Source organism: Puntigrus tetrazona, chromosome 19 (genome assembly GCF_018831695.1).
Source record: "Puntigrus tetrazona isolate hp1 chromosome 19, ASM1883169v1, whole genome shotgun sequence".
NCBI classification, from domain to species: domain Eukaryota; kingdom Metazoa; phylum Chordata; class Actinopteri; order Cypriniformes; family Cyprinidae; genus Puntigrus; species Puntigrus tetrazona.
Window position 1 is genome coordinate 6546848 of NC_056717.1, and position 21997 is coordinate 6568844.

General features: G+C 39.0%; 1 protein-coding gene across 3 annotated transcripts in view; it reads right to left on the reverse strand.

The window, feature by feature from the left end:
* Nucleotides 1-21997, reverse strand: part of gabbr1b (gamma-aminobutyric acid (GABA) B receptor, 1b) — a 105189-nt gene that overhangs the window by 26982 nt on the left and 56210 nt on the right. For all 3 annotated transcript variants that reach the window (XM_043217550.1, XM_043217549.1, XM_043217551.1), the window contains exons 7-14: nt 18934-19094; nt 14072-14206; nt 12287-12457; nt 9945-10046; nt 8132-8197; nt 7794-7985; nt 5470-5715; nt 4920-4983 (exon numbers count right to left, since the gene is read on the reverse strand). In XM_043217550.1, the coding sequence (XP_043073485.1) occupies nt 4920-4983; nt 5470-5715; nt 7794-7985; nt 8132-8197; nt 9945-10046; nt 12287-12457; nt 14072-14206; nt 18934-19094 (1137 nt within the window). The remainder of the gene's footprint in view (nt 1-4919; nt 4984-5469; nt 5716-7793; nt 7986-8131; nt 8198-9944; nt 10047-12286; nt 12458-14071; nt 14207-18933; nt 19095-21997) is intronic.

The following is a 21997-nucleotide window of genomic DNA, read 5'->3' on the forward strand; positions in this document are numbered from 1 at the left end:
TTGTTCCTGAAATTATGCATATTAATAACTTAAACTAAAAACTAAACCCATTTAGTGCATTTAATTTCCATATTACATTTAAAATGCAAATACAAACATATAATAAAAAATCATGAATAAAAATACATTTCAAATTCCTTTGTAAAAAAAGAAAAACAAAGTACAACCTAAAACTAAGACATAAATCAAAATAACATTGTGTTAACTTTAGCCCTAACTACAGCTCAGGCATGACATACGCCTTTACCGTCGTTATTGAGTGGCAAGCTTTCTTCACGTTTTGGTGAAATTTGAGACACTAAATAACCAACTAGCAACCACCTAGCAACACCTTAGCAACAGAACAACAACATCCCAGAAACATCCTATGCTTACTGTTTTAATGATAATAGAACGGCAAGAATTATCATCAGCATACGTATGTACGTAATAATATGCACAAGGTGAAAAAAGGTAGGGAAACACTCCCTTAGCAAACAACCTGGGACCAAGAAACACCTTAGCAACAGTGTAACAACACCCTGGCAACCACCCACTATTGCATTATCAGGCAACATTTACAATCATTAACACTGACTTTTTGATGGGCGGCTCAGAAAAAAAAAACACCTAGAATCCACACAATACACCCTAGCAACAGCACAACCACACCTTATCAGTCGCTCTGTAATAACTACTGCAACGCTGTAGCAGAGAGGCAGTGAGTTCTGGAGGGGCAACTATTCATGTTTTCTTCAGAAAATGTAAAAATTTAGTTCTATTTTTTATTGTGTCGAACAAAAAGGGATTGACGTAGGATCTGGGCACCGGCAGAGACACAAAGAGATGTGACAGATTGAACAGGGGAACACAGGCACACTGATCAAAAAGACAGCTTCTGAAGCGACGCCAATACAAAGACCGAAAACAAACGACAGGAGAGAAAAAAGGATCCAATCTGCGTGCGACAGCTGAGGTTGCAGTCACGGTGCACTCGTCACTCGAGGAGGTTAACAAGCAAATGAAGGGAGAGATGCCTCTGTCACCACGTCTGGAGTTCAAATGGAATACTTAAGTCTGGAAATGCGCCTGCATGGAATATGTGGCTTCCATTGGCATTCCACATGCTGGCTGTATACGTTTCTTTCCAAAAGATGGCTCTGAATTTGACCGGTGATTCTTATAATGCTTACCTTGTTAGGCTTTCAATCTCACAACACTGACATCTTCAAAGAAGCTCTAAACATCTGTGATGAGGCCTTGGATTCTTGTTAACCTTTGCCAGACTAGGCCAAAAGCCCAATCTGGCCAAACTGCCATATTCATGAAGAGTTGCAGCAGCTTCAGAACCTTTCATTGAGCAATAATGGAGGTCATTGTGCTCCTGTGAACCTTTAATACCACCATTTTTTTACACTGGCATCCACATTTACACACTAACACAACTCTGTCAGAGGTTTATGGAGAGATATTTGAAGCTGGTGCAGGTTTTGCTCCGTCATGCACTGTGAACTCTGGGACTTTATATAGACTTTATGACCAAAGTCAGCTGTGATGCAGCCTAGTTTCATGCATGAGGGCATTAACATAAATGGTTTCATACAAGCATCATGAGGTCATTTGATGCTTTTAGGGTAACACTTTAGAATAGGAAAGACATGAAGAGTTCAGATGCAAAAGCCTCTAAGTACGTCTGATGTTTTTCTTTAAAATTAGCAATTCTTCCTGGCCACTTTGTGTAGGTTTCTTTATAGCTATATAATGTTCTTTTCAGTGACTTGAGGCTGGCATTTAGCACATATGAAGTGAAAGTAATTGATGAACATTTACTATGTGTGGAGAGTATTCACTCAGTATGGTTATCTCATTTTTGATATGGCTTTTAGAGGCTTTTGCATTTCAACTCATTCCATATTCAATGTTAACTAAGAGTTTTCCCTCAATGAACTCCTAATTTGCCACTTATTAAAGTGTTAGTTCACTTCAAGAATAACATTTCCTGATAACTTACTCACCCCATGTCATCCAAGATGTTCATATCTTTCTTTCATTAGGTGGAAAGAAATTCCAGGATTTTTCTCCATACAAACGTTAGCCAATAGGTTTATGGTTCAGATTATTTTTTTGCAGATTCTAAGGGCTCTACGCGAACCAAGCCAAGGATCTAGCAAAATGATTGGTCATTTTCTAAAAACATTAAAACTATATATACTTTTTTAACCACAGCCTGCACTAGCTCTACAATAAGCGACTTCATGCAGTGCATAATCAGGTTGGAATAGTTGTGAGGTTGGTTCTGTGTAGGTGAGAAAAATGTAATCTAATTCGCTCCAAGTTCAAAATTCAAGTTTTTTGTAAAGGACATTTGACTTTCTTTGCTTGTTCAAATTATTGTATTTTAGAAAAATTGCCAATCATTTTGTTACACAGATAAGATCTGTGTAGATTGTGTAGAGCCCTTTAAAGCTGCATTGAAACCGTTGGTCAACCGTTGATCCCTGTTAAAGGTCACTGTATGGAGAAAAATCTTGTAATGTTTTCCTCAAAAACCTTCATTTATTTTTGAAAAGAAAGAAAGAACATCTTGGATGACATGGGGATGAGTAAGTTATCAGACTTTTTTTAATATGGAAACAAACAATCCTTTAAAAGTTAGCAAGGTAGTTGTTAAGTTTAGGCATTGGGTTGGGTTAAGGGATTAACATGCTTTGTAACTACTAATAAACAGTCAAAATGCATTCTAATAGTCAGAATTTGTCCTTAAAGTGCTACCACTTATAAAAATCATATGTTGAAATTGATTAATTAATTTACTTCTTTTAACCTCCCCATCAGACCTGCACACACATGAATGCGGTAAATCGCAGCCTAAAAAAATGCTGCCTACACAGCGGTAAGAAGGCAGCCAGGCACGTCTGAATCCAATTTTTGCATAACATCCCGTCTACTAAGATGCTTTCATCTGGTTGGCTTTTGAAGGCAGAATATATGTATTCCTTCTTTGATATCCCATATCTGTGCATGAGGCTTGGCGGTTGGTGGAAAGAATAAAAATGGCATCGTAAGGAGTATAAAATTATTTATAAATTCCCAATGTTTAAACATGACGCAATTTCAACTTAGAAATACATTTTCTGGAGGATTAAATATTTGCATGTGGCAGTCTTAAGCAAAAAGAGGGCTGCAGGATGACTTAAAATTTGTTATATAATTATTAACATTTGTGATTAATAATATAATTAATATATTAAAATCATCTAACTGTATTCAAAATATATAAAGAAGATGTAAACTCAAATAAATTTTTTAGGGTGCCTTGGAAGCCTGAGGCAGTTTCCTCAGCAACTCAATTTTAATATCATAGAAATGGTCCTGATTACTTATGCAGGTAAGCAATTTTCATTTTAAAAAAAATTTTTAATACAGGTCTACGAACACTTGTGAATCAGAACTAATGGAACAATATGTCCTAGACGTATGAGACCAAAGTAGTGCCGACTGGTCACAAAGCCAGACATGTGGAGACCAAAAAGTGCTTTGACTGCCTTGATAAAAAGACCCTTGCAGCAACTGTAAAACGTGCTGGTGGAGGCTTTATTGGTTTGGGGTTACTTTCTGCCTCAGGCCCTGTCAGCTTGGCATCATAGGGTAAACCATGAATCCCACATTGTACCAGAGGACTAAACCACGTGAGACAGTCTGTCAAAAAGCTAAAGCTGAAATGTAGACATGTACGAAGCAGACCTTGCAATAAAATGACTCAAAACCCTCAAGCAAAACCACAAAAATAGTCTCAAAAAAGACGAAATGCTGGGCTATCGATTGAAATCCAAGACCTCAACCTCACAGAAGTGGTGTGGGGGGACTTGAAACAGACTGTACATGCAGAAAAGCACACAGTCAAAGGGTTCTGCACGGAATATAAAGCACAGATGTGTGCTAATGTAGGGCACAGATTTACTTTAAACACCTACAAGCAGCGACTTCTGCCATAAGTACACTGAAGCAGGTATCTCTCCACAGAACACTATTGCATCTCACTTCTTTTTACTCTGTTTTGAATTCTTATTTTTGTTCAGGGTGAACTAAGTGTGCATTTCTCTACTTTTAAAAGTTTTATAGCCAAAGAAATACATGGCTCTTTTGAAAAATATGATCAAAATGATACAAACTCCTACAAGACGAAGACTCCAGTCGTATAAGTGACCTAGAAACATTTTGAAAGAGTTCTGCCATGTTAAGAACTGTATATTATTCACTATATCACAGTTTATCCCATCACTCTTTTGAAGGTGAAAAATACACATTACTATGATGGCATTAGAAACCTCTTTCTTTTGAGCATTTGGTGTCTTTGTAAAGTCCAAAACTAATGTCATATCGTGCAGCGAAAAAAAGAAGGAAAAGAAAAATTTACCAAGTGCTACATTACACATAGATATCCATTTGTAAATAAACCTATGTCCCATAAAAATATCTTAAAAAGAATAAATGGACAAAAAATAATGTTTTTTTTTTTATCTAATTTAGTATGGATACGAGAGTGGCTTCTTCTGAACCACCATGTGTACTAAAATATTCAGTGAATTGTATTAAGTTTTCATGCACATGTAATTTTTTTCTCTTCAATCGTTTTTCGAGGGTGCATGAGAGCTGTGAAAAAAAGACACAATTGAACAGTCATTTCTCTGGCTTTGGCAAAATGATTACAGCACTGGAGCTTTTGAACCCAGGAAAAACAGTGTTTTACCTGACACCTGTGCTACTTTTCAAATGGAGCGAGAACACTGATCGCAGAGTCGTTCATCATTTCAGAATTGAGCAGAAGCAACCATGCATACAGGCTACACCTGCTGTCCACACTTACTCTCGTTTACACTTTATTATATCTGTACCTCACAGTTTTCATGGAGAAATAAATCATAAAATGTTTTGCTCACCTTGCAGCTGTTCGATGAGGGTCCATGCCATTCTGGAACCCTGGGCATCAAACACCACATGACCCTGAGAGAGAACAGAGAGATAGACCCTGAGAGGTACAGGTACAGACCCTGAGAGAGAACCTTCTTAGCATTAGAATTTGAGTATTTTAACACAATGTTTCTAAAAATTATGTATTGATAATCAAATAAAATTGCTTTAATCTAGGAAGTGTTCATCTTGAAATATTACTAACAATATTACTTTATTAAAATCAGTAAAGATTTTTCATATTTTTTATATTTTTATTTTAATCTTTTTATTTACTTTTTTATTTCAGTTTTAGTAATTATACTACACACACTTCTTATTTCAGTTAGTTTTTTTTGTGCTTTTTTTAGTTAAAGTTTTTTATTAAATTTTATTTTAAATTAACACAAATGTTTTAGATTTAATTTACAATAACAACATTACTTAGCACATTATTTTTACTGTGGTATCAAAACTGCATTTCACTGAGTATCATTAAATGTACTGGTACTTTTATATGTAGCTAAAACTGTCACTCACCGAAACCCCCTCGAATGAGCTGGTGTTGAGGGCTCGGTAGATCTCCGCAGTAATGTCCTTGTTATTGTAATTAAAATCTTCCAATCTCCGTCCTTTTGCCTTCAGAGGCCCCACTGTCTTATTGAGAGCCAAAGCCAGAGCCCAAACTGCATCATACGCCAGAGGAGCTTCCTGAAACCCTCCGGTTTCCTCTGGATTCTTCCCCCCCAGCTTGGACATCAGCTGCGCTAGGAACTCCTGCGAGGTCTGGATCAAAACAGAGGGCGTACGGTATCATCTGGCATGCATATGAAAGCATACGCACACGGGATAAACTCAGCGCGCTAACGAGAGCTTATGCATGATGGATTTTAAGCATGACTTCACTGTCGCTACAAAAGCGGTGAACTGAAAAAAAAAGCGCCAGACTTCCGACGGCGAGAAAGCGAGGGAGAGGTCAAGGTAAGTTACAGTACAGTTCATCACCGTGGGAGTGCATCATATAGACGGAGGTACTTTTCTCCTGGGTGTGAAATCTTCATTCACACACACCAGGACCTGAAGCGCCAAAAATAAACTCCCGCTTTCACACACACTCTGAAGATGTTCCATGTCATTAAGGGGGTACTGGGAAAAGAAATAGAGTTGGCGCGCACTTATCGCGGCGGCATATGAAAACCGATTTCCCTGACATTTTTCACACCTTATAGAAACAGCTGAGGCACCTTCTTTGCTTCAAACAGGTGCGTTTTAGGAAATGAGCCAAGCTGCAGATGGGCATCTGGTGATTGCCTGATGCAAATGGACAGCGGAGAACGTGTGCGGATAGAAACTGTGTGTCAAACAGCATTCCGTCTCTTTTAAAATTACAGCCTCAAAGTGAAGGACGGCAAAGTGAGGATGAGGGGAACAAATTACGGTGACGTTGAGCCAATTTAGTATGGCCATCTTATCACAAATTGGCCTGTCTGACATGGCAGTTTTTTTTTTTTTACGTCAGATGTGAAGCATAGGTGTCTGGATATGTGCCCAGATTGCTCCGGATCCAGGAAAACAACAGGGACATACGAGTTGAGCCAATTCCCAGCACAGAGCACCGGAGTTGGGTGAGCTCCAGACAGCACACCCTGGAGCTCACACCTGTCCATCCAGCTCTCCCGGGGGACAGCAGTTGGACCCGAGCGCTTGGACCCCTACGGGACTCTTCGCGTTTTCAGATCTGAGAATAGCTAAGATATGATGGTAGGTTAGGGGACGCACCCAGTGGGGAAACGGAGTTAGTTATCTAAATAGCGTGCTAATCTGAGGATGATGTCATTGTAAAGCGTGCAGCATATGGGAACACACGGGACGCTGGTGGACATTCATTATGGGTTTTTCAATGACCGACGAGGACATGTGGAGAGCAGGGTGGCTCATGGACAACAGAAACAGAACATACAGTAATTCACTAAAGCCAAATTAAAGAAAACGCTGAAACACTTATTCCGCACAATATTAGCTAATAAATATTTCTGCTAAGGTGTTTTTAGTGGTTTTTAAAGTTTGAAGTCATTTTCAAAAGCAAACTTGCAGTAATTAGCATTTTGCAGCTCTTATGCTGTGCAGCTACTATGAGCTTCTTAAGCCCTGTTCATACCTGTTTAACGCACAGACAACTGCATAGACAAACCATATCTTTGGAATCACTTTCAGGACGTTTTTTTTTCTAGCTGATAAACGATAAAACACTGACAGCCAATCAAAATTAATCCTGCTATAACAAGCCTGAGAATTTAAAGTGGCAGACAAGCATGCACTTAGAATAAACAGATGATATCAATCGCTGACTAGAACAACAACTTCTACTGATTAGCCATTGGCTCTTTTATTCAGAAGGCGGGGCTTCCTTTAATAAAGCATCCATATTGAGCATTTAATTTTTCCCTATTTAAAACTATACCACTGACACATCTTGGGTTTTAGTTTTTGAATATAAGACTCTATAATATTCTGATCTCTAGATATTGCTTGTGTTCCAATCGCAGCCTGGTTCCGCCACAGGATAAAAAAAAAGTTTACTTAAAGTAAGTTTTTATCTCAAAAATTCATACTTTTTTATCACAATCGAAAGTTTATATCTTGACTTTTTTTTTGCAATTCTGAGTATATCTGAGTACACGTTGAACACAGAAATGTTACAGACTGCAGCTTTAACATCCAAAAGGCAAAACAGCAAAAGCATTCAAGATATCATTCAAATCCACAGAACAAATGTTGCACAGTCTGGGCCCAGTCCCAGGACACATACTGAGCAATTCTTATAATTAGGAATCAGAAAACAACAATTATTCAGGACCACTCACCAGGTTAGAGGCCCCTCGCACAGTCTCTGGATTGAGCATGACTATCTCAGTGGTCACATGACCCTCCACAGCTTCTGTCATTTGCTCCACAGTGCAGTTGATGGATGGGTCTTTGATCTTGAACCAGTTGTCAGCATACCAGCCAATCAGAAACCACACATACTTTTTCCCATACAGCTTCTCCTTATAGACCTGCAGTCGGGTTGTGTGAAACAGGTCGGGTTAGGGAACGACTTGAGCCAAAAAAAAAAAAAAAAAAAAAAAAAACAGAAACACCATGTTTCCCCTTTGACATTGACAAAGATTAATAATGCTCAGCTGGACGGCTGATTACCGACCTCACAAAACACTTTTCTGGCTTCCGTTTCGTAAAACAGGCCCACAATGATGCGAGCATCTTGCCGCTGCAGGAGCAGAGCGAGAATTGAGGATTAGAACAAAGCAATGAATGCAACAATTTGCAAAAGTCAGTGAATTAGCATAAGGGAGAGGTTTGAGAGTGCTACTATGCATAACGCTGCAGTAATTTTGGATTGGACAAGCGGTCCAATCAGTGCTACTTTCCCCTCTCAGCAGTGTTCCATATTGCAGGTTACCATGGTTCCTCTGGTGGTACTCCATTAATCTTGTGCACCAAAACTAGGGCGGCACAAATGGCAGGCCTTTGCTAAACAGGCAGCCAGGGGCCCAGCCATCACTGGAGAGAGCAGGACGGGGGAGGCGAGAGGACTGGGGGGAAACAGATCATCTGACCCGCGTTCCAATTAAAATGATTCTCCTCCACTCGCTGATGTATTTTACTCCCCGGACTTCAATGATGTCCTTTAGCGTGACAGACCCAGAGATAGCAATAAAGGTGTTTGTGTCTATTTATAGGGGAATTTTCAAGGCACCAAAAACCACTCATAAATACATAGACATGTTTTGCTTGAAGAAACAGAGGCATTATATTGACAACAGTTTCCTAAACACATTTCCCTCTGTGAAAAATTAATTACTATTGACTAAAGCAGCAATTTAGGGTCACGCTAGGGTCACACTAAGGCCTAAATCTTGCTATTAACAAACCATTAACTATGACTTTCACCTCAATAAACTCTTAATTTGCTTCTTACTAATATTTTAACATACTAATAAGGCTGTTGTTAAGTTTAGGTATTGCGTAGGATTAGGGTTGTAGAATATGTGCTTTATAAATACTAATAAACAGACAATGTGTTAATAATAGGCATGATAATAAGTAATAAGTAATTCATTGTGAGAAATGGTCCCTAAACTAAAGTGTTAGCCAATTTATTAAATAAATAAATAAATAAAGTGAATCTTCCTTTTACAAACAAGCAAAAAATAAATAAACAGATAAATAAAATATTAATAATATAAAATATTTTAATCTAGTGTTTGTTGTGTTGTTAAAATAACAAACAAAATCACTACAATTACATATTGTGTTGTTTATATATATTCAAGAATATTTAGTTTTCTGTTTATTTATTTATGACTTATTTATTAAAAACCTTTAAATATTTTGATGAGGCAGATTATACATTTTTAGGCAATAATATTTGGGGGGTAAATCAATGTAACCGTATGGTTAAAAACAACTATATTACCAATACTATAATACTGCAATGCTAGAGAATAATATAAACGACAATAAATAAATAAAATAAGCATCTGTAGGCAATCTTAAAAACAGGCTTAAAAGTATGACCTAATTGTAAATGTATATATATTTTTGTTTTTAATCATCTGACTGTGGTAACGTGGAACCTTGGACTTGTTTTTGTGGGATTTCATCTATTCTAAAAAAAGTTTAGTTCAATGATAAGATGCTCTACTGAAGACAGTAGGGCCAGTTCAATCTTGATTCAATTCAGTTCAATAACACTTTCAATGCTGCAATATTCATCAATTGTGAACAAATTCAACAGAGCTATGAAGCAGTTTTGCTCTCATCCAGCGGTCTAAGAGCTTGATGATATTACTGAATATTAAGTGTTTATTCACTCAGACACTCTTGTGTTTGGCATCTGTCTGAGAAGCGTGAGTTGTTGTTGAGAACGGTGCTAATCTGATTTCACTGACAGCAGCACCTGTACATCACCATGGCAGCGAGGTCATAAATGAAATGAGTGAAAGTGAAAGCACCTTGAGGTTCTTGACGGCCACAGCAGGATCCGTGAGGAAACTTTGCCTCACGCTGATCTCAATGCCTGCCTCCTTCACCCTCTGCTCTAGATCATCCAGAGTCTGAGTGAAAGAGAGAGAGAGAACGAGATTAAAGGAGAACAGAGAAAGAGAGGGAGGGAAAGTAAAGAGCATGGAGATCTGCAGATAGACGAGAGGTGATGCCGGGTAGAAAAAAGAATATTATTGTGGCAGAAGGGCAGAGACAAGACAGGCATGGAGAACCAAAATGAGGGAAGAAAGAAAATTAGAAAGAGACTGGCAGATTTAATTTCTTTTGTTGGGACTTGTTTACTGTTTACCATCCTGCGTGTACCAATAAAACAAGCGTGTAAATTTTAATACAGTCTGTATAACCTCAGGCTGCAGAGAGCAGGAGGAAATAAAGAAACAGAGCCAAGCTTACATCAGCTACAGCCCACATCCCAGATGTTGTCTTCTACGGCACACAGATACATTTTACCTACAAAGCATACAAAACATCATGCTATACCCAGAAGTAAAGCATGTGCTTCTCAAACCCTCAGTTACGTAAAACACAGCCTGTCTGATTTGCACGACTCAGATATCTGGCACCGGGCTCTCACTGCATAGCGTTTGAGGACTGGATTTGTCCACATTAGTAGAAAAAAAATGCTGTGTGTAATGCAATACATACAATACATTGATTTTGAATTGATCTGAATCAACCACAAAAAATGTTTGGTTGATTTAACAACCATTCAGTTCAATATTAATTTATCTGTAAAAACCCTCTGGTTCAAACTGTGCAGCAGGGCCAAGCTGATGTGACTAAATGGGGGCAGGGGCTAATTTGCATATTCATAATTATTTGCCTACTAAATGAGGAAAGCATGCAGAGTTTCATTCAAGCCATTTGAAACTATTTTAACTAGAATGTTTATATATGTTCTTTATGTTAAAGTAGGTTATTTTGATTGTTTAAGATGAGTTTAAAGGGGTAAAATTCCTAAGCCATTACATCATTACCTCATCTTTATGTCACTTGAAGCAACTTAATAAAGGATAAAAGCAACTACATTTATTAAATCTAAGTATATTAAAAATACATTTATATTTGCAAAATACCCTGCAACTTTTGGGATACTAAACTGTATATTAAAGTCTGCCCTTTTGCACTTAATGCACTTTAAATTCGGAGAAGCAGGGCTTAAGTATATTTGACTGCGCTAAAATAAAATTATTGCAAGTAAATAGAATATCTTGCATTAAAGTGAAATGAAATACAAAGTCTTGAAAATCAGTTCGGAAAGTTTCAGGGAGATATAGATGAAACAGAGTACACTTTACTTAAATACATTACCACTCATAAAACTGTTTCACAATTTTAAATGGATGACTAGTCAACTAAAAAAAATCAAGATTTAAAATTCATATTTTAGGTCAAGGTCGATGCAAATACATTTTTCACTAAGAGACACAGGGTGAATGTTTTCATTATATTACATCAAAATGTAATAATCCAGCTCTGAAACTATTTTTGCTGACATCATAAAGGTTACATATTTTTTCAACCACACTTCTAAGAGCAAACTCTGGTATGAAATGCCGACCTGACATAATCCAGTGCAAACCATCAGATGAAATCAAGTCCGGCCCTACATTTTTGTCTTCACTGGATACACTGGTTCACTTGGAAATACACTAACATTTTGAATGTCATTCCATTTTTTAATAACACTTTGATGCATTACTATAAAGAGCGCAACCTGTGAACCCTGGCACATTTTTTTATTACGTTGAGATAGGTATTTCTGTGCTTTTTTATTATTTCTTTAGTTATGTATTGTGGGGGTTCTAAACTGAAATACCTGGGAACTTGCTAAAAGCTAACGCTCTATCATATATCATGTTGGAAATATGCCCTAAACCAAATCTAACACTAAACCTACCTGATAGTGTTAACAAATGTAAAACTGATAGAAAAACACATTTGTTGATGCAGCTGTGCCATTTCAACGTTTTGGCAAGCTATTGTGTGAAAATTATGCCTTAGTTTTACTGCCTCTAATGTTCATTTTTTTTTTGGAATATGTACTTATTGTTATGCGTTTTGAGTCTCGCTAAAAAGTGCACCCAGGTACGTTTATGCCATGAGGCCAAGTAGACTTTGAACCAATGGCAATTCAGAGTGGGCGGGGCTACCCAGCACAAGAGACAATAAGCATGTGACCGACACAAGATTCAAAATAAAATAAATCTCCACTGGTTGTGCAGTCCCAAGCTTTTCATTGTATGATTATTGCCTTTAAAACACCTGTACATGTGAACATCTCACTCACAGAGGTGAAGACTTCGGTGGTCTGCTGGATGGTGGCGATTTTGGTCCACTTCCACTTCTGGAAGAGTTGTACACGGGTGGGGTTGTGCAAAGTGGCTGAGGGATGCGTGCGGAAGAAGGTGGGGAAGCGCTGGCGGTTGGAGAGTGCTGGTGAACTGGATCCGTAGGACAACTGCAAGCCAACATCAATGGTCTTAAGAAATGATCAATAGAAACACATTCACACATCTCCACTGTACAAACACTGAGACCTTTCGAAGGAAAATTAGAAACAAGCCGGTGAAGAAAAACGTGTGATAAAATCCCCCACAGGACAACCAAGGACCCAAGGGGCTAAATTATCTTCTGCTGGGTTTATTTAACACTGAAGAATGTAGTGCGTGAGACAAGCGTGCAAAGTTGTGATATAAAAAGTTAAAATCCAAGAAATAGAGGTTTAAATTTCAACATTTGCTGTTCTGTTTTAATCAGCCAGTCAAATCAGATGACAGCAGAGGGTTTTTTAGCTTTTTGCCAATAACTCAATGTCATTCCCAGATGCGGTGAGATGTGGTTGATTGACAGCTCTGCTGAGGAGGTGGAAAAAGGGAGGGTTTCAAGGCCAGCGGGGGGATATATAGGTCAAAACTCATATGTGAAGAGAAAAAGCTCTCAACAGATATAAAAATAGAGCCGAGCATGAAAAATAAAGAGACTGATTTAAAAAAAAAAAAAAAAAAAAGAAGAAGTAAGATGAGGCAGTGGGAGTGCACTTCAAAGACGGGCCAAAAGCGAAATAAAATTACATAAATATCTGATCCAAAATGTCTGGAAGCCATTTCACTGATTTTGGGTATTTGAATGAAGTGCTGCATGTTCTGAAATGAGAATGCATTTGGGTAGCTCATCTCTTCACTGTGGTATAACATTTTCAGTGATGAGACCTGTTGGAGATTTCGGTTTGGGATGTACAGAATTATACAGAAGAAATAAAAACCAAATGCCTTTGACTATAGTTATGTTCACCTCCTTAAATGTTTCTTTTTTAATCTGTCCCTAGTAAAAAAAAATGTAATATAAAAAATGAATGTTTTGGTCACACCGTAGGACACACTGATACGTCAACTACAACATATATCCGTAGTATTCTTAACATGAAGATAACAATTTTAAAATGCATTTTAGCATATTTATTTTTCACTAGGGGTGTAAAGCAATGTGATTAACTATCAACACATGAAATGTAAATGTAATTAAATGTAATGCAATGCACATGCAGTTTATACACATCCTGTCTGATTGGCTTCTTTAACAAACTCAACTTAATGAATCACTGTGAACGTTAAGTCAGTGATTGGCTTATATTCAATAATATGAAATAAATAAATGAGTTAATTAATTAACTTGTTAATGTTTTCATCTTTCACAATAATGTATTTTCAATACAAAAAAAAACATTTACTGACCACAGACCTTTGAACAGTATATATTTATACATTTACACACGCAATCACGTGATCTCTAACATGAGGAAACTATTCTAAATAAAAAGAAACCATCAGAAGCGAGACATGATATCATTTTCTCAACCCTCTGGTTGCAAAAGGAGGTGTTAATTTCATAACTACTTTCTAAATCCTTACAGCAATAATATGTGCATTCACATCCTGGATAATTTCAATGCAGCAACACACGTATTGTAACAATGTCAATCAAAACAGCTTTTCGCTCTGGATGCCATTTTGTCATCACATTCATAAATGATGAGTTCAAAAGCGAATGAGATGTGATGAAGAGGAGGACCCACCACTATGAGGTTCCACATGCGTGCCGCTTCGGCCACCAGCGTGGACACAGAGCTGCAGCCTGGCATCAGGACGATCTTTATGGGCTCCGTGTACAGCAAGTCATACAGCAGCTTCGTGGCCTCGCCGGGATCACACTGAAAGCAGAGAGAAAAGCACTTTTAAATACATAATCTATATTCAGATTCGAAGCACAGCTGTCACTATTCATGAGGCATCCTGTCACTCCATGCTCAAAACTGCATACCTCGACAAAAAAAAAAACACACACTTTTCACACTGTATATACATTTGCCGCTTCACTATAGGGAACCCCATAGGGAGAGAGACTTCATTTCATACTGAATCACGTAAGTAGATGGGAAAGCATGGGAAAGCAGAACGGAAAGAAGCAATAAATAGATACGGAGGACAGCTGGAGTCCTCCAAGGACGCATGCATTTACTCAAATATACACCAAAAAACAACGTTAGGTTGCCAGACATGTACACTCATCGGTCTTTAACCCGACGTTGACAATCAGCATTTTTTTTTTTCTCCAGTTGTCTTAAAATTACTGTCAATGAGAAATCAATATCTCATTTAAATGATAATAGTAGGGTAAAGCCACAATTGATCATGTGTTGAGAGCAGACAGAGCTGCAGCCAGTGGCCTTGAGCGCAGCCAGCATTTCTGAAGCTGGGCTTTTGTCGAGTTTCTGTTGTTTCGGGAACAAAGAAAAGCTTAAACAGGGGCAGAACCTAAAAAGAATAAAAACAAACATGAGATTAAAACGAATCAAGGCTTGATTGGTGCAATCACGCAAATTCAATTGGCAGAACCCCATGGTGGCTGACTGCTTTTTACGTATTGGCGTCTAATCTTTATCCTTATCCCGACACATCTCTATTTATGTCTCTCCCGATGCTTTAATTTCTTCTAAGCATCCTGCTAAATTACTCCAATTACTTCAATCGCAACAAAAGGAGCATTTTAGTGAGAAACTGCTTTTCTTTTCAGAATTACAATGACTTCCTGTGAAAAGCATGAAATTAATGTGACACTCCACGCAGTTATGCGAGAGAGTTTTTTCAGCCGTCTCTATTGTGGACACATGCCTACACATTCTTTCTAATAAAGTAAATAAAATGAGCATGATTGTACATAATGCGTTCAGGCACATGGTATTTCCTCCAGAGTCTTGAGCAGACTCTCTCCAGACTCCTTGGGGGTCGTCAGCAGAATCACATCCCCAGAACGGAGACTTTGTTTGGGCTCTAAATCTCCCCCCTGTCCTGACTTTCCAACCCTGAGGGAAGTCATGCGTGAGCCTCACTCTTTTAAAGCACCTGGGTCCCGCAGAATCAAAATAACTACAAAAAATGAATTCAATTTTTTTTTTTTTTTTTGAAAACACAATGCAGAATATCTTGAAGATGCAAAGAGCATCTCCTTATTTGATGACGATGATGATTTGACTGCTCATGTAAGGTTCTAAATACACCGAAAAATACATTTTTAAATACAATTTGTTACTAGAAAACTATTTTGTGATCATAAGATTATACTACTTAGAATTTGCATTAATATGCATTAATAACTAGCATTAATATGCATTAAAATAATCAAAAGTGGCAGTAAATACATTTATAGCATTACAAAAGGTTTCTATTTCCAATAAACATTGTTTATTAAACTGTATATTCATCAAAGAATAGTGAAAAATGGATCATGGCCTGCAAAAACATTAAGCAGCACAAAATATTTTAATGTTCATACGAAATGTTTCTTGAGCAGCGGTTTTAAAATATTAGAATGATTTCTGAAGGATCACGTGACACTGAAGACTAGGGTAATGATGCTAAAAATTCAGTTTTGCATCATAGAAATAAATTAGATTTTACAATATTTTCAAATAGAAAGCAGCCATTTTAATGTGTAATAATATTTAACAATATTACTGTTTATTAATCAAATAAATGCAGTCAATGTACTTAAACACTACAGAATATCTTACAAAACTGATGCTTTTAAACAGCAGTGTATAATTATTCATGAACATTATACAAACATCCAATTAGAGAGTGAGTCAAACGCTAATGCTAATGATTCAGCAGATTCAGTTCAGATTCAGATTGATGAAAACCTGTATCTTATTTCATGATTTAGATTTTGACTGCTTGGTTAAAAGAAGCGTCTTAATCTTTTGTTGTTTAAATCGCACCACGCTCGCTTCCGCTCGCAGTCACAATGAAGACAACACAATAAAAAAGACATTTTTTGATTTTTCGCTTCAGAATACTGAAGCAAATACAAGAGCACATAGGAGCTAGCTTTACTGAGCTAGCTTTAAATACTTAAAAGCTTATCAACTCAAATTTAACTTGGATGTTATTAAAACATTTTGTCTCAGTGAGCGTACTCTTGCAAGTTGAAGGACAAGAAAGGACTGCAGAACTTGTTTAATGACACACTTTAGGAAACTTAATTGCCTAATTAAAAGCGCATAAAATGATCAGAATATTTCATATTTGCATAAAATTAAACATTATAGCATTTCTGCAGCTCAAACAGCAGCACAAGGTCATGGGGTTGATTATAGATTAACTAAATGTCAAGAATTAAAATCACAGATTTATTTATTTTCTCTGAAAAGGACACATTGCTCTGCCCAGGGTTTTACTTACAATCTGGCAACCATACGCATGCTCTCATTCTCTCTCTCTCTCTCTCTCTCTCTCTCTCTCTCTTACTACTGTAAAAATAAAAAAGCACTGATTAGCTGAAACCTCAACAAAAAGTATAGCATTGAAATATACAGCATCCTGCTCATATTAAAGTGTCTCACAGCCAGTCTGTGTAAATCAGCTTCTAAACCTTCTCAGTGTCAAAATGTAATGAATCCAAACATAGATCTTGACTAGATTGTGGTTACGCAACCACTGTGCTACATTACAATGTCTTTTGTTGTTGGTTTTATTAGAAAAACTAGAATATAATCTTAATTAATATTAGGATTTTCACAGTTTTAGTTTTTATGAGAAGTTTTACCAGTTTTCATAATGTTAACTAGTCTATATAATTTAATAAATCAGGAAACAAGGTAAAATAAACCAATAAACAAAATGTGAATGAGTCGAAATTGTCTTTTTTGTGCTTTAGGTGAACGTGCATTATAATAATATAAAAAAATAAAAATAAAACAGTAAAAACAGGATAGGTTGACTACATTTGAAAAAAGTAACTAGGGCATTTTCAGAGATTTTTCTTATTATATAAAATTGTATTCGTTTTTATATTTGTTGTAGACTCCGTTCGCTACTCTACAAATTCAACCGACTACGACAACATCCACTTCTGAGAACCACGGAAACGAGGAAAGCGTCTTTTAAATACTGACCATACAGCACCGAAAGCACCCAGAGCAAGGGATTTCAGAGTCTCCTCCATCATTCAAATCAGTGGACGGACAAACCCCAAAAAACACATTAACAACCCCACGGTGCAAATGTTAAGGCCAAGCGATCTCACACTGGGGCTCTAGGGAAATCAGGCGCAGGTCCAGTCCATACTAATAAGCCTGCCCCCCTCGTACCATCACCATTGCCCCGCGGAGAGCGCCGTCCTCCGCTCCAATCAGAACCGCGCCGGGCGCAAGTTTAATGAGACTGTTCTTTCCACGGCTCAGGAGGGAACATTTGGGTCTGAATACCTAAAACCCAACTCAGATGAAATGTTCCTGCTCGCTCTATACCTCCTGATGACACAGCGCTTTCCTGCTCTCTAAATGTAGCTGTCCGTGGTGCTGAATCCTAATCAGACACAGCTCTCTGCATGAGCGTGTTTCTGTGTGCGTGCATTCATTCGGATCCGCAGGGGTCCCGACTACATCCACCTACCGCTGGGGATCAGAAACGACGCTCTAAATATGTCCGAGTGCAGATGGAAGAGCGGCACTTCAATACGTCTATAGTCTCACACCAGCCGGCTAATTTCTCCCATTTATCCATCTGCCTCTGTTGATGCAATAATCATAAAGGGCCGTGCTTTTTTCTCTCTTTTGTCAGAGCAATCTGTGGCCTCATGTGTTTGTTTGAACAGCAGTGGTCTTGGTAACTGTTGTCATGCCAACCTCCACCCCCAGTCTTTCCTCCTTCTCCTGTATCTTTGAAGCGGGGTTCCAATGCAGACCCGTTCCGACCAATCACGGCGAAGCTCTTAGCAACACCGAACAGTCAGAGGGAATTAACTGTTTGCGCTCTGCATGTATCTGTGTGTCTTTTCTGTCTAAAACTCTGGCTTGCACTCTGCATATGTGTGTGTGTGTGTGAGAGAGAGAGAGAGAGAGAGAAGGAGGCAGTATGCACTGGCATCTCTTGTGCGGGGGAGGAGGGACGCAGGTGGGAAAGATGGAGAGAAGTAGAGAGAGAGCAAAGCAAATGGAAAGATACGAACAGGGAAAGCGGACGGTATATTGAGCTGCTATGAATAGATTTTTGCCAGCAAACCTCAGGTGACAGCATAACCGATGAATAACATGAGGCTGTCAAAACATTCCTCTGCGCGGCTTTAATGAAGTCACGCCGAATCAAGTACAAATTCCCATTTAAAGAACATTATGTTCATTAGCATCCACCAAACCCCTATTAGCATACTACAGCTGACCTAATATGCCGTAGTAAAATGTAAATTTGCTCAGAAATCTCCCGCGAACACAAATCTTCAGCAAGCCACTGATAATGACACTCCACACTGTTTGAATAAATAACATCAACAGCAAGCAAACACTCCTATGGAACGACTAGCTCACACTCAATTGCATGCTATCAAACAGTTCACGTAATGGAAAGTAATTAAAGGGGCTCACATGCGGTGCTCACTTACCATACTGTCATAGTAGATTAATTCAAGCTCATAATCCGGAAGAATATCCGTTCTCTTGTTCACCAGATCCAGGGCCATTTGGGCAGAAGGGAGGCAAGCCTGGCCACCCGGCCATCCGCCGCTCATCGGGAACAGGGCTCCGATGTAGAGCTTCTTCTTGCCTAGAACCGGGCAGGACCAGGAGAACAGTAAAGTAAGGGTGGCCAAAATAAAGTAGGAAGTTGATATCAAGCGCCGTCCTCTGCTGTGCTGCTGCCAGGATAGTTTGGCCATAGTGGGCATGAGTGTTTGCCAACACAGTTTAACTTCTCGACGTTATTTTACATGAAAGGCAAGGCTGTAGGCTATTGCCAGGAATTTCAACTGTCGTAAAAAAAATATTTTAAAAGGTAAAAATTTCAGTCTCCTTCAATGCTGAAATTATGCATTCAAAATATCACGTGAATGCTGCGCTGTCAACTACCCCGAACTCCTACAGACGTTCAGTACACTGTTAGGCGCGCTAATATACACCTTTGCATTTTTAACGTGGACGCGTTTACAACGGCATCGCTGGCGGTTCAAAGGCATGTGGTTTTGATTCCCGATCAAATCCGCGGAGAGTAAATGCTCTTAGGGATCGCGGATCGAACCAGCCGGCGTTTACGAGAACGTCTAAAACGTTAAAAACAAGTTTCAAAGTTTCAAACAGGCGAAAGCAAGTCAGCCGACGTGACGTTACAAACCGTCCGAAGCCGCGGTTTGAAATCTAGCAAGAGCGCGCGAAATAACGTCAACGAGCGCGAGCGCTACAAACAATAACAACGTGCCGTTGACTCGAGGCTTTTTCGTGCTGCGGTCTTATACTCACGCTTCTCCCGAAACCGAAACGAGTGGAAACGAGCGTTGCGCGTTTGTTTACAGAGAGCGCAGTGTCACGGAGGTCCGCCGGAATCCGCTGCGCGCGTCTTTGGACCAAACGAGGCGTTCGGTTCGGAGCGGAACCCGATTAAAGCGCCGAGAAACGGGAGATGTCTTTGCGGCTGATTGGTGTGAAATCCCGCACGGAAAGGAAAGGAGCGAGGAGCGAAGTCGCAGCAGTGAGTGAGTGTGTTGGGTTCGTTGGATGCAGCAAGAGACCGAGATAGAGAGTGAATGTGCTCGTTTATAGAGAGAGACGGAGAGCGAGTGTGTGTGTGTGTGCGCGCGCGCGCGCGAGAGAGAAAACTGTGAGAGAAAGAGAGCTAGAATATGTGTGTGTGTGTTTGAGAGAGAGAGAGTCATAGATGTGTGGGGCTCATTTTCCTTCTCCGTTTCACAGAGCACTTTGAATTTGCAATCCCTTAACACAACCACTCTGGTTTATTACCCACCCGTCTCCCCACCTCTTTTCCGCCAACTACACCCAAGCCATCCGCCTCGGATCCACATTTTTCTTTCTCTCACCGTCTATTCCTCGGGACTTAATTATAGCGCCCGATACCATCATCCCCCTCACGCACAATTGCATCCTTACAGTCGCTGATTCATGTCACTCACTTTTGGTTGTTGTTTTCCAATCGTGTATCCTGAACCGTTTTAGACAGAACCTAGTATCCACTACATTATGAATCACATGCTTCGCTCCTCTCTCCCACACACCTTCGTCTCCACTGCACCATCTATTTCCAAATCTCCCAGCCACCGCTCACACTAATCCTGCACCTTACAGCAGATACATCGTGGTAAACAGGATCCATAGAGGACCGACTACGTGTTCAATAATGTATCTCCAAACTGATGGCCTGACACCGAGCCTTTGCTTTCTCAAACTCTCTTCCTCACCTTCCCCCGAACCCAATGTTTTTCCTCCGAGCCGGGTGCCATTTCTCTACACGTTCGGTGGCTTCTGTAACACGTTCAACCTCTCGCTAATCCTGAGAGTTGATGAGAATCGCTGCAGTGATCTATCTGTTTTCTCCCGCTCCATTTATTCCCAGCACACCCTTGACTGATCTCGCAACTTCTCTTTCTGCAAAAACACGGCGCAAGTCCGGTTACATCACACCGATACTCAAAGTTGGGGGTGACATGGGCCGTGATCAAGCAGACTTCAAAATGAAACGCCAGCCAGAAATTCAGTAGATGCCTTGGGAAATTCAGATTGTCGAGCCGATATGTTTTCACTGACATTCCGGCACAAAGCCGATTAGCGATTCTGGAATATCTACATGTTTTAAAACAACAAGTTTCTTTTTTTTTTTGTACGTGCAGCAAAGGTTTCAGGCTACCTTTCTGTTTTTCTCTCTCACTAACCGTTTCGATTTTCACATTCTCTCCGACATTAAAACCCAGAGGCGCTGGTTATATATCAGAGAACTGGTATTAGCTTAGCAGCTGCTGCAAGTGCCCTGAGGTTGTGCCACAGATGAAATACACCCCTGTATGTGCGGCGCATGCAGACTGGTGATTAGCCTCCAGGGTGGCGCTAGCACTCAATAGCGCTAGCACTAGACCAGTTTACCCAAAAGCATATTACCTCAGAGCTTCACAAAATATTTATATTTATATATTTATTTATAAAATTGGCTTATTGTTGGCACTGTAAGAGTTCTAAAGGTAATATATATATATATATATATATATATATATATATATATATTTTCTATGGTAAGCTACTTGACATTTTTTTACTTGAAAATTGTGTTTTTCAACTGTGAAACATCGTAGAATTGTAATACTTTTGCTGAGATCTTAGGCAAAATTACTCAACCCAAACGGTCAATTGTTGCAGTGATCAATAGGGGTGCTAACAATATTTTGTTAAACATGTTATGGTATTTTATTCAGTAGGGAGTAATTTAAACCCAGTAGGTGGCAGCAAATGAGTGAGTCATTGAATCATTCGTTCAACTGATTCATTCAAACAGCTGATTGATGATTCAATAATGACACACTGTTATGTGTTACTCAGGGGTGCAAAACAGTTCTGCTGTGGCATTGTTTGTTTCCGCGTAAATAGTTCCAGCGTATAGATTATTTTGCAAAAACTACTGTTGTGAAGTAGTCCTAGGTTTCTCGCTCCATCTGAAACAAACCAGTGCTC